At 29.1% G+C, this 12,753-nt stretch overlaps 1 protein-coding gene across 1 annotated transcript in view; it reads left to right on the top strand.

Annotated features, from left to right (window-relative positions):
- LOC145849950 (ubiquitin carboxyl-terminal hydrolase 15-like) overlaps positions 1 to 9,621 on the top strand; it is a 32,058-nt gene extending 22,437 nt beyond the window's left edge. Inside the window, exons 19-28 of the mRNA XM_082955078.1 lie at positions 179 to 322; positions 503 to 585; positions 713 to 790; positions 878 to 978; positions 1,303 to 1,406; positions 1,667 to 1,819; positions 7,120 to 7,250; positions 8,298 to 8,398; positions 8,937 to 9,029; positions 9,308 to 9,621. Coding sequence (XP_082811204.1) covers positions 179 to 322; positions 503 to 585; positions 713 to 790; positions 878 to 978; positions 1,303 to 1,406; positions 1,667 to 1,819; positions 7,120 to 7,250; positions 8,298 to 8,398; positions 8,937 to 9,029; positions 9,308 to 9,463 — 1,144 coding nt within the window. The 3' untranslated portion in view covers positions 9,464 to 9,621. The remainder of the gene's footprint in view (positions 1 to 178; positions 323 to 502; positions 586 to 712; positions 791 to 877; positions 979 to 1,302; positions 1,407 to 1,666; positions 1,820 to 7,119; positions 7,251 to 8,297; positions 8,399 to 8,936; positions 9,030 to 9,307) is intronic.
- The last annotated feature ends 3,132 nt before the right edge of the window (positions 9,622 to 12,753 follow it).

Raw genomic sequence — 12,753 nt, 5'->3', positions numbered from 1 at the left:
AAAAAGTTTAATGTTTACTGATACACTTTTACCTAATTTTTGTTTCCAGATATTATATTTTTAAAAAGTATTTAATTTTTTAATTAATGTTTTTACTTACGTTTTTTTTGTTTACCATGATATGGACTAGTATACACTGTGAAAGTTTAAAAAACAGTATCTTTACATTTTTTAACAGAAAGTGCCAACGCGCGCATTGGAGTCAGCATAAGTTTGACTGTCGCAAGACTTTCCAGCACATCAGCATACCTTTCATTATCAAAATACCCAAATTCAAGTGGACTTTCTGCGATTTGTGCAATTATCTCACTCAGCTTTCCATGTTATTTTGATCGTTTTTAATTTTTAAGTAGTTTTAGAGACAACTTGTAACTTTAATTAAAAATTATTTTTTTTAAAATTCAGTCTGTTTTTATAGCTTGGCTTCGTTTTTGTTTTAGACGTTAAACTTTTTTTTTTAGTTTTTGAATGAAAATTAACTTTCATAACTTGAAATTTTCAGTTCTAAATATGTGAACGTTGAGTTTATTGAGAACAAGAATAATAAAAAGCTGGGCATTGGAGAACTCACTTCTAATTTCAACGGTTAGTAGTTAAATAACTTTTTGTTTATATCATTCTACAAGTTGACAAAACTTCAAAACCGTTACTTCCTTTGCTGTTCTATGCAAATTTATCAGAAGTGTTTTTTTCTATTTTAAAATAACAACAGATTTTCCATTGGAGTTTAAGCCATTCGAATGGAACAGAATGAGCAATTCAAGTTGCCTCACACCTCTTCACGACCAAGGTTAGAATAAACTTTTATTTTGTTTTTAAAGGAATTTCAAGCTGAAGTTCATATTTCAACCGATTAATTATTCTTTGTTTTTAACAGGGGAAAAAATTGTTGACTTTTCCAACATAAAGTTTCTCGCAATGGACTGGTTATCCGATCCTAACAGAAAAGTATACGCAAGCATAAGCATGAAGAACATTGTTAGTTTTATAGCTTTCATGAAAAGTAATCAACTAAGAGTATTAATTAAAGCACACAAACGTTAAAAGAATTTAAATAAATATGATAGATATTTTTCAGTTTTAGGAATTAAGTTCGTATTTAATCAGAACTACCATAAAGTATACTATCTTTTTTGTATGGATAGTTTTTTTAAATTTATTTCAAGTAATGTCAATCTATATTTACATGAATACATTTCAGTTTAAATACTATTTATTGTTGCTTAACCCATGTTTAACTTGTTTTGTTAGCAGTTAAAAAGATCCAAATTGACATGTTTTGTTAACAATAATATTGCACAGGAATACGAATCGACAGCGGAGATGAAAGGCAACGAAAATCTTCAGCTCCAAGACTGCGTCAAGTTGTTCACCGAGGCGGAAATCCTCGATCCTGAGGAAGCTTGGTTTGTTACTGAAAAAAAAAATTGAAATCCAATGCACTATATTTTCAAAACTTAATACAAGCTCAACTAAGTTGGAAAAACGTTTTTTCAGTTGTACTATAACCGACGCGCGAATTAAGAAGTCTATTTGTTATAAGGTTTCGGTGAGAAACAAGTTCCGACCTTTTCAATTATTAATAACATAGTATTTTATAACCAAAACACTTGAAAGCATTTTTTTTGCTCGTGCTCTTTTCTCAAACTAAACGACGTGTCAAAAGGTACTGCCCGCACTGCAAGCAAAGCAAGGAAGCCACGAAGAAGTTGTCGTTGTGCTCCTTGCCGGAAGTTCTCATCATCCAGCTGAAGAGGTTCTCTTTCAAGAACTACTTGTGGAGGGATAAGATCGACACCTTTGTCAACTTCCCCATGACGTTAGTTTGCGATTAATTGAATATAATGAGTACGCTGTAAAGCTGAAGTGTGCTTTTGTGCATGTGTGTGGCTAAAAACATCGAGATCCGAAGTAATTGTTTGTCTTTTTAAATAGTCTAACAAGTTTAATTTTATTATAATGGTTTTTAAAACTTGTTGAATTATAAAAGTTTAGTTTTTGCCTAAGAAACTTTTTGTAGTATTTCTATTTAATGATTTAAAATATTTTTTATTTTAAATAATGTTAATTTTTGTTTTTAATTATTTGAATACAAAAGTTTTATAAAATAGATTTTGCTTTTTTTTAATTTCGAAGGTATTTATTTACCGTATAGCTGTTTTTTATGTCATAAATAATCAGAAGTGTTTTTTATCACTTGTAAATTTTTAAATTGTTTCTTCAACGGAGTTTAAATGTTATGTAATTTTTTGACTTTGCAGTTAAGTTAAATTTAAGCTGTTTTGAGAAAAATTAAAAATATTATTTGACATTTGAAATTAGACAAACGAAATTAAAATAATTAAATGAGATTAGGTAAGCTATAACCATCAGCTCTTAATACTAACATGTTTGTCTCGTATGACAACAATTTATGTCGGCCTGATATGTTAGTCGGCTCGGGGTTACTTGTTAGTATAAGATTACTAGCATCTTAGACCCTTTCACTGGCTTGAGCACGCGTTGTGTGCTCAGTAACTAACATCGAGCATTCATAGGCTGACAAAGGTATGGATTTCATGCTGCTAGCGCTCATACTTATGTATAAGTAACTATTACTGCTAGTAACGAAAGTATGTTACAATTAAACCTACTTTATAAGTGGCCTAATAAAATCTAGCCTACAAATTAATGCTATAAATATAACATATAAGCTTAACTAGGTTAAATTCTAGTTAGTATACAAATGCAAATGGACATTCACAATTTATTTTACAGTATAAACAATCTACGATCTTAGAAAAGAAACTAAATGACTCGCTAAATGAAAATCAGTGACGTCGTAAAGAATATAATGAATAAATCACTGCCCAATAACAAATAATGCTTAATAACAAGCGACTCATAAATACGTCTCAAATATATACAAAAATTGTGCTAGAAAACTTAGTACATCCACCTACACACGCTTGTCCTTACGAAACGCACTTCTCTTGCGATGTTCAATTTTTTTACAAATCTGCGTTTTTTTTCGTATTTTATAAATCAATGCTATAAATTAGAGCTTGCGTAACCACAAAAGTAAACTTTTACTTAAATTTTGTTTTGCAGTTTTAATAAAACTACAAATACGTTGACAGAAACTACGTACACAAAAAAATTTAAAGCTTGAATTGGTTTAATTAAACAAAATATAAATACAAATTTAATTTACCGAAATCGCTACATTGCAGGGAAACTAATTTAACAAATTCACTAAAAATTGTAGGTTGGTAGTAACTTAATTACCTACAATTATGAATTAATTTGTGTAAAATTTATCATAACAGAATTTTTTTCTAAATAAATTACAGAAAATACATAATTAAGAAGGTTATTAATGTAATTTTAATTATTTATATTTTAGATTATTATTTATACATATAAAGTATTTTCTTAAGGATAATTTTTATAATAAACAAGAATGACAGCCACAAATTCAGTATATTAAGTACACTCATGATAAACCTGGATGTTATTTAATTTGTTAAATATTTAAAATAACTCAAGACGCTAATGCCTAGTTAAATTTTTTTTTAAAAACTAATGCTAACTAAGTTTTATATAAAAACTCTTGAGTAGTTTTAAGATTTAAAAGCTAATACTTCTACAACCTTAGCAACCTTGGTAGAGAATATAGAAGAGGTTTTCGAAAGAAGGTTTTATACTACTAATAATAGCACATGAAAAGGGGTAGCTGTCAAATTTGCACGAGGAAATAAAATTGCACGAAGACACTTTTGCACGGAGACATTTTTGCACGGATTAAATTTTTTTTTTTTAATATTTTATTAATTTTAATGTTTATTTTTAGTTTAGTTTATGTTTTTTTAGAATCACTATTACCCTTAGCCCTAACCCTCGTTCAGTAACTTTTTTTCTATTGATTAATTTTTTTTTCATAATTTAGTTTTTTTTTTCTTTCATTGTTACCCCTAACCCTTACCCTCGGTCGGTAGATTTTTTTCTTTTTAATTAAAAGTTCATATTTATAAATTTTTTTTATAGTAACTTTTATTAGTTATTTTTGATTTTTACTATCACTGTTACCCCTAAGGCCCTAACCCTCGGTCAGTAACTTTTATTTTCCTATTGTTTTTTTATTAATTTATCTTTTAATTTTTTGTTCTATTTTTTTTAATATATATTTTTCCTTTTTTTTTCATTCTCGTGCAATAATGACCCACCATGCAAAATTGACCCTTGGTGAAAAATTATCTTTGTGCAATTTATTCCCCTCGTGCAAATTTGTCTTCGTGCAATTTAGTGACCTCGTGCAATTTTGTCTTCGTGAAATTTTGACCCGTTCCCCACGAAAAGACCTCCATGATAACGACTTGTTTTTACTTACGGCAGCTGTTGATCCACGGTATCGACTTGACTTTTTCCATGCTAATCTCAAACAGAAGGTTGTAAGGCTGTACCACTTTGCTGCAGTTAGCGGTAGAGAGTCGCCTTCTTTCTAACACTTCTCAAATTATTTCTTGTTATAAACAATTAATGCACATGAATGTGCTTTTGATTTTGTTGTTGCGGCTGCTTTTGCTTTAGCTTTGATTGTTTCTTATGAGCAACCATGCATATTTGTTAAACATCGTTACTAGCGTAACGTCGATTGTTTTTATTTTAGGCTGTTTGGCCGAAGTAGTTTATTTCGTATTATTGTTTTTATTATATTTATGTGTTAGTATTGTTACTTTTCGCGCATTTATTTATTGTAATACACTCTTAACTTACAGACTCGATTTCAGTTATATAAGTAGTATAAATTATCTACAACGTTATAAACCTACTTTAGTTAAACAGTAGTATTGGTTCAATTAACACTTACAAACCTACTATACAATTAGCTAAGTTAGCCTAAACCAGGGTTTCCCAAGAAATTTCCTTTAAAGAAATTAAAAAAGCCATGGCGCCCTTCAACAAGATTACTCATAAACTACATTTTTTTTCTAAACTACCATAAAAAACCCCTAAGACCTTTTTTTGCTCTTCATCTGCAAATCAAGAATATCTAGTGTAACTTTCAAATTATGACCTCATGGCCCCCCGCTTTGCTGCTCGTGGCCCCCTGATTATATGTCATGGCCCACTTTGGGAAACCCTGGCCTAAACATTAGCTTAAGAATCAGTAACCACCAGGCCCGCGTTACATATATAACCAAGCATAAATCCTAAGACGTTTTAAGGCTACTAAAATCAGAAGTAAATAATCATAGTTGTCGTTAGACTGGTCAAAGTGGTCAAGTTCCTCTAGTACCGTATAATAAACCTAAAGCTCCACTATCAAAAATGAGGTTCCAAATTTTGTTGTTGTTATTCTAATTACATTTAAATCAGAAACAAGTGCAAAGACTCACGAAAGTAAGCTACAAGATTCAGTTGATCAAGAGATTGAGACATAAATTCAGTTTTATTTTACTGAAGAAAATTTATCTGCTGCAGAAGTTAAAGAAACTGAAGTCTCGTCTTGGTGAAATTCAAACAAAAAAAAAACACGCATCTTGCCAGGTTTGCAAGAAAGTATCTTTTGGCACCACCATCTTCTGTTTATTCTGAAAGGTTGTTTTCAGAAGCTGGTAACTTGTACTAACAAAAGCGAAATCGATTGCTTCCAAAAACTGGCGAAAAACGTTAATTTTTTTATCACAACTTGAAAAAACAAGAATAGGTTGATTTCTTTGTAGCTTAATGGTGTTGATATGAGTAAATGTTATTTACTAAGTTAATTACTTTTATATCTGTAGACAGTTGCTAAAGAAGTTATTTTTCATCTGTAGCTCAAACTTTTGTATATAAAAATATAATGTAAAGCTTATCGTAAAAAGAATAAATAAAGTCTTTTATTTTTTAAAGCATTTTAACATTTAGTTTATTTTTATTTTACGTCGTTCAAGGTACACAATTCAAGTTTAGTCGTAAAAGTAGCTTGAAACTTAATATTTAAACTGAGATTTCGTATAGGTATATTTTTTTTGTTTTTTTTTTTTCACAGCGTTTTTTTTCCTGGTGTTCAAATAAAATATTAAGATACTATTGTGTTTTGTTTTAACAAATATTTGTATTAAACAATTTTTACTAATTAACAAAAATTACAGTCACACTAGGCATGAACAGTAAAACATACAAGTATAAATTTCATAAAGTAAAGGAGTTAAATATCATCCAGATTTGTTGTCACCAAATGTGATTTTTAACGGAAAATTTAAAAGTATTTTAAAAACATTTATCATAATAACAGGGATTAAAGATTACAATCAAAATACAACATTAATTATTGGGATAACATTAGAACTAAAGAAAATACCTACTAATTTACAGTTACAGAAAAAAAAATTGTAAAATATTCTAGACAGGTTATAAACTTGGACACTCTACAACAGGGTTTCCCAAGGTGGGCCAAGTGGCCCCCTAGGGGGCCATGACAGATACTCAGGGGGCCAAGAGCAGCAAAGGGGGAAGAGGGGGGGGGGCATGAGCAGTAAAGGAGCCACAGGGGGGCCATGAGACCATAACATGAAACTTCACTAGACATTCTCGAGTTGCAGATGAAGAGCAAAAAAAAAAAGGTCTCATGTTTATTTTATGTTAGTTTAGAAACTTACACTAGATATTCTTGAGTTGCAGATGAAGAACAAAAAAAAAAAAAAAAGTCTTTGGTGTTTTTTATCGTAGTTTATGAGTAATCTTGTTGAAGGGGGCCATTGCTTTTTAATTTTCTATAAAGGGGGCCATTTGCAAAAAAGTTTGGGAAACCCTGCTCTACAATCTAAAGTGTCCTGGGCAACGTACGGCCCACCAACAAAAATCATTTTATTTTAGATTATTTTATTTTTCAAATCATTTAAGTTAATTTTTTATTTAGAAATATTTTAAAATGTGCTCCTAATTAGTATATCGGTACACATAATGCTTGTGAGATTTTATCTTCTTTTCAACTTCTTTTCTTTCACTTTTCAAGATTTTTTTCATTGTGTAAAGTTAAAAATAAACGGTCTTCTAAGACTTTTCGTTAACAAGTCCAGCCTGCTGACTAGAAATTGCCATCCTTAAAGTATACTGTTTTGAACATTCATACAAATTCAATTAACAAACTTGCAGGGGGCTTGACATGTCGGAGCACATGCTGGAAAAACCAGACAAACCGATTTGGTACGACTTGTTTGCCGTGGTGAATCATCATGGGTCCATACTGGGAGGCCATTACACTTCTTACGTTTCTTCAAGCGACGGTTTGATCTTTTATAATACTCATTTTGTTGTTTTAATTTTTGTTTATGATAAGTGTATGTTGATATTTATTTAGTGTTAACAAAGTTTAGTTTGAGGTTTATGTCAAAAACTATGTTCAACATATGTAGTTGAAAATTAAGAACATTAAACAAACTGTCTAAAACTTTTATCCATAAGTCAGTAGTCGTTTATTGCCTTTTTTTTTAAGTATTAACAGGGTTGCAACAAAACCTGGAATCCTGGGAACAACCTGAAATTTGACAATTTAGGCTAAATAACCTGGAAAAACCTGAATTTTGAGAAATTAAAAAAAACCTAAAATAAACAATTATTACCATATTAAGTAGTAAAATTTCGAATTGACACAAAAAAATTATCATATTAAAAAAATATTTATCATCATCAATTTTTTTTTCAGGGCTGCCAAAAAACTTATAAACCTGGAAAAACCTGGATTTTGACAACTTAGGCTATAAAACCTGGAAAAACTTGGAATCTGAGAAATTAGAAAAAAAAAACTTTTCAACAATTTTAAAATGTTAAGTAGTAAAATTTCGATTTGACTCAGTATCATTTAGATAAACATAATTTTTCATCGTCAAAATTTTTTTTAATAAAAACACATTTAAAGTAGTTTTAGAGTATCTTTTCAATGTTTTTATAGTATTTAGAACAGTTTCTTACCTTAAACTTAAGTTTAAACTAAAAATAGATCCAACAACGTGTACTTTTAAAAACCTGGAGAAAATTTTCCAGAAACCAGTGGCAACCCTGTATAAAAAATAATATAATTTGTTTGTCAATTTTTAGTTATATTTTTGTTATCTATCTGATGTGACTATAACTAATTGTAATAAAATAAAATCTTTAAATTATGAAAAAAAAAAACTAAAAATAATCTTTGTTGTATTATTATTGATAACTTTCTTTAAACTTTTTTTTTACATACAAAGTTTTTATACGTAGTGTATTTTGACTCTTTTCTGTAAGTAATCAGTTTAAATTAAATCAAAAAGTTGGTAAATGTAGTGCTAACAATTGTTTAGGTGAATGGAGACTCTGCGATGACCAGAATGTGACGAAAGTGCTGGAAAACCAAGATGTCGTCAGCAATTGTGCTTACGTCATGTTCTATAAACTCAGAAAGGTTATTTATGATGTTATTGTACTTGTATTAGTAAATTGCATTCGTTTAAATTTTTTGAGTTATTTATTCAACAGGGCTGGACAATGGCTATGGTATTTGAGAGACTAAGCAAAAAAATAACAATTTATTAATTAAACTTTGTTTAAAAATTCGTAGACAAACCTTGAACTTTGGACAAAAGACATTAAAAACTTAATTTTTTAAAACAAATTTTACATATAAAGTATGGTAATTTGAATTAGATGTCAAAGACCTTTTATATACAATAATTTTTTTTTTGAAACATTTAGAATTTTTGTATTAAGAATTTTAGAATTTTATTTATTAAAAAGCACAGTTTTAAATCCAGGAACAATACCAAAAAACCTGGAAGATCTTTAAAAAACAGTTGCCAAGCTGATAAAATTTTTAAGTTTAGTTGTTGTTTAATGCAAGATGCGTATGAGATATAGTCGTGCAAAATTAAGTTGTAGTGTTTTATAAACGATAAGCAGATATTTTTAATATCAAATTTTTTTTTAACACGTGCACTTTACAGACTGGCGAAGAAAACAGCCTGGTCGAAAGCGACTACAGAGTCCCGCCGCACGCTGACCAGACAATCCACCGCGGCAATGTGCTCAAATACGAGGTGGTTTGCAAGAAAAAAGTATAATGAGTTTTTAATATGTGCTACTCAGTTTTGTTAATCCAAACCGGGGTTTTCAAAAAAAAAAAAGCCCTCTGAGGGGCGATAGATGTTGAGGGTGAAAATCTGATAAAGGGGTAATAATTTTATATGTTTCCGCCAACAGGGCGATTATGAAAACGAGTTTTGGAAACCCTGATCTAAATCATCATAATTTTTTTAATTTACAAGTTTTTACAACCAAAACCAACAAAAAATTTACAAGTTTTGTTTCCACACAGGAAGTGTTAGACGCGAAAGGCGAGCTGCTGAAAAGCGACGAAGCGAAGTGCGGTGACGTCGTGTTCGAGAATGACGTCACGAACGGCGACGACGTCATGGATGTTGCGTCGTCGAGCCTCGGCCACGAGCTCACGGACATCGACGCAATCGACTGAGAATGACGTCAGAATGACGCGTGTTTTTTGTTGTGTGCGATTCGTAGCCAATTTGCTGTTTGATCTAGATTAATTTTTGCGTCATTCATATATCTGAATCTGTAGTGATTTTTTTTTGCTACACGCGTCGTCATTTGATCGAGAATGAATAGGATAGAATGAAGAACTAAATTTCTGTTAATCGAATTTCAGTTTTGATGAAAATTGTTTTTTGTTGTAATTGCTGTTTAACTTTTTAAACAATGAAATATTTTTTTTTCTGTTTAAAACACTTTTTTAATCAAAATGTCATCAAAAAGAATGTAAAGACTTGTTCGCTTAGTTTTTATTTTTTTAATAAAATTGACGTCCATTTTAACAGAGATATTTATTTTCTCAAGTTTTTTACTATCAACTACTTCTATATAAAACTATAGTTAAGAAGATGAGTTAAAAAATTAACTATCACAGCAGCTTATAAAAGACTATAAGTGTCAATCAACAATAATATCAACCTTTAAGTTTACATTCAATAACAAATAAAAATTCTTACAATAGTACTTAATGACCAACTATAACCCCATACTCTTATTGCCCATCTAATAGCCTTATACAACTTTTAATAATGTATACTGACTTAAAATTACAACACACAGGGTTGCTACACACTCATGATGGTTTTGAAATTGTTCTAAATTTCCGGCTATTTTTTTTGTATTATTATTGCTGTTTTACTTTTTTATATATATTATGTCAATTATGATTCTATAAACATTTAAGCTAAATTATTTATTTTAAGTTTTTGGCTGTTACTAACTTTCTTTTCAACTTTCTAATTAAATCTGGCTAGTTTTATACAACTCAGGCTGGCTATTTTGATGCAAAGAGTGGCGACTCTGAGTACTTCACCCTTTGCCTCTAATTAATTACGACCTAACTTCCACTTTTATTATTTATTAGGTTTAGGGAGTACAGGATAAACCGATAAAATATTTCCCCGTTCAATTCATACCACATTGATAATGACGCATAACTACCAATTGTCAGGGCTGTTAATCCTAAAAAGTTATAATTTTATTGTTTTCTGAAAAATTTTCGGTAAAGCATAGAACTTTAAACAGTAGTTTTTAAAATATAATTGAATTTTCGAACTTTTTTTAAATGTCAAACATGGTTAGATTATTTTTTAGTTTAAACTATGAATTTAAGTACTTTTTTAAACTAATGAACAAACCATATCTGTAAACTGGAAATAAAAAACACTTACAATTAAAATATTTCTTCATCTTACAAAATGCCTATTTCTAGTTTGTGTTAAATTGATTTTGTACATAAGTTAAATTAAAAACTACAAAATTTATAACGGAATAGACACATATATAGTTAAAAAAAAGTTATAGAAATTTTAAAGTCAGTATCTAAATCAAAACTAGTGTCTAGATTCTGTCGGATATGGCTGAAATATCCAAAATACCAATTCTGTAAAAATAAAAAAAGAACAGAATGTACTAAGTTTATCTAAATTACTTAAAAAAATACTCATCAAAGTGTTTATAAGTACTCATAATAAGTTCTATTTTGTTGAAAAACAAACCTTTAAACTAGCTATGTAATAAGACCAACTTGTTTTATATCAGTGCTAAGGATTGAAATTGTCTATGACAAGGACTGTAAAGAACCTGATTTAAAACATGCTGCAATAGCAGTACAGCATGTTTTCCGAACTTTAAAAATCACGAAGAAATTTAAAAAAAATGGTAGTCACCCTTGGTTGATATCCAAATGATCAAAGACTCAAAAAAATAGTTTTATCAATATAGATATAGTACACATATCTACACTAGTAATAAAATTATAACACTAGTGTAACACTACGTTATAATATTTTTTTTCAAAATAAGAACAACAAATTTTAAATACACCTATACTTAATGTAAAAGAAACAGCAACTTTTCAAACATTAATACAAAGTTTTATTTTCTTAAAAATCATAAGATATTAAAAAAAGAAGGAAGAATGTCAGAATTAACATTTTTATAAACTAAAAAATTGAGTTTATTTATAGTAACTTGACAATAAAAAGTTATAAGTATTTCTGAAAATAAAACCATCACTTACTAAGATTTATTAGTATTTTAATCTATTTCTTATTTCAAAGTAAGTTTAAAACAAAATTTAATGAAGTGCTGCATTTACTTGCATTATTCATTGTTTTTAACTCTGAATATGTAGAGCCAGACAAGAATGACCATACATGGAAGTGAACTCTCAAAACACACAACCTAATGGGCCAATCAGAACGAGGGTTAGTGAGGCGTGAAAACAGTGACGAAGTTCCATAAAAAACATAATAAATGCACTTTTGCTATTAGTGGTGTATTGTGTAGCTAAGAGAAAGATCGACTGAAATAATCTTTCTAGAACTTTATTTGATTGTATGTTATTGCATGTATTGTTTAAATATAAAGTTAATATTTAAACCGTACGTTTAATTGTTTCAAGTATTTGAGTTAGACTTAAAAGTTTAATTATAAGATGATAAACAATATTTTTGAGCCTTTTATAGTTTATTGCTCACTCAAAGTACTTACTTAAGGTATATTTAATTGTTTTAAGTCTTTTGAAGTAGGTTTAAATATTTGACAGCTCTTTAATTGTTTTATAGTTTATTGCACTAAAACTTGGTTTATTATTAAGTTTCCATTTTTCTAAGTGATTTATTAAGTTTTAAAAATAACTTTTATTTTTGAAATAGAAGTTTTGTACCAGTGTTTTGTGGCTCATTTTTATAATAGATACGTTGTTAAAACTGTCTGGTCTGATTTATTTGAGGTAGTCTCAAATAGAATATAGTATTTATATAATGATAATTAAATAATATATAATTTAATTATTATGAGTAGTACCAATAAATTAACTGTACCACAATCCATACCTTACAAAAGTACTTGTTTATCATCAAAATGTTGTTTTAAGGTTGTATACTTATTACGATATAAAAGTACAGAATTAAAATAAAGATAAAACTAGTTTTCTTGATATTTTGCATAGTATCTAAATCAGGGGTTGGTAAACTGCGGCTCTCAATTCAGAACTCTTTGTACTTTTTTAGCTAAAAAAAAATTCTTCTTGAAACCAATGAGTAACGTTATAAAATTATTTGACCAGTGGTTCCCAACCACTTTAATGCCCGCATTCCTAAAATATTTTAAATTGTTTTTGGACCCTTTTGCAGTACAATAATTTGAAAGAGAACGATGAAGACTGGTATATATTTTTTTATAGTACAATATGTTAACAAAAATTATATA

This window comes from Thalia democratica, chromosome 2 (genome assembly GCF_965202585.1).
Source record: "Thalia democratica chromosome 2, ktThaDemo2.hap1.1, whole genome shotgun sequence".
Classification (NCBI taxonomy): domain Eukaryota; kingdom Metazoa; phylum Chordata; class Thaliacea; order Salpida; family Salpidae; genus Thalia; species Thalia democratica.
This window is presented reverse-complemented; position numbering and strand designations above follow the sequence as displayed.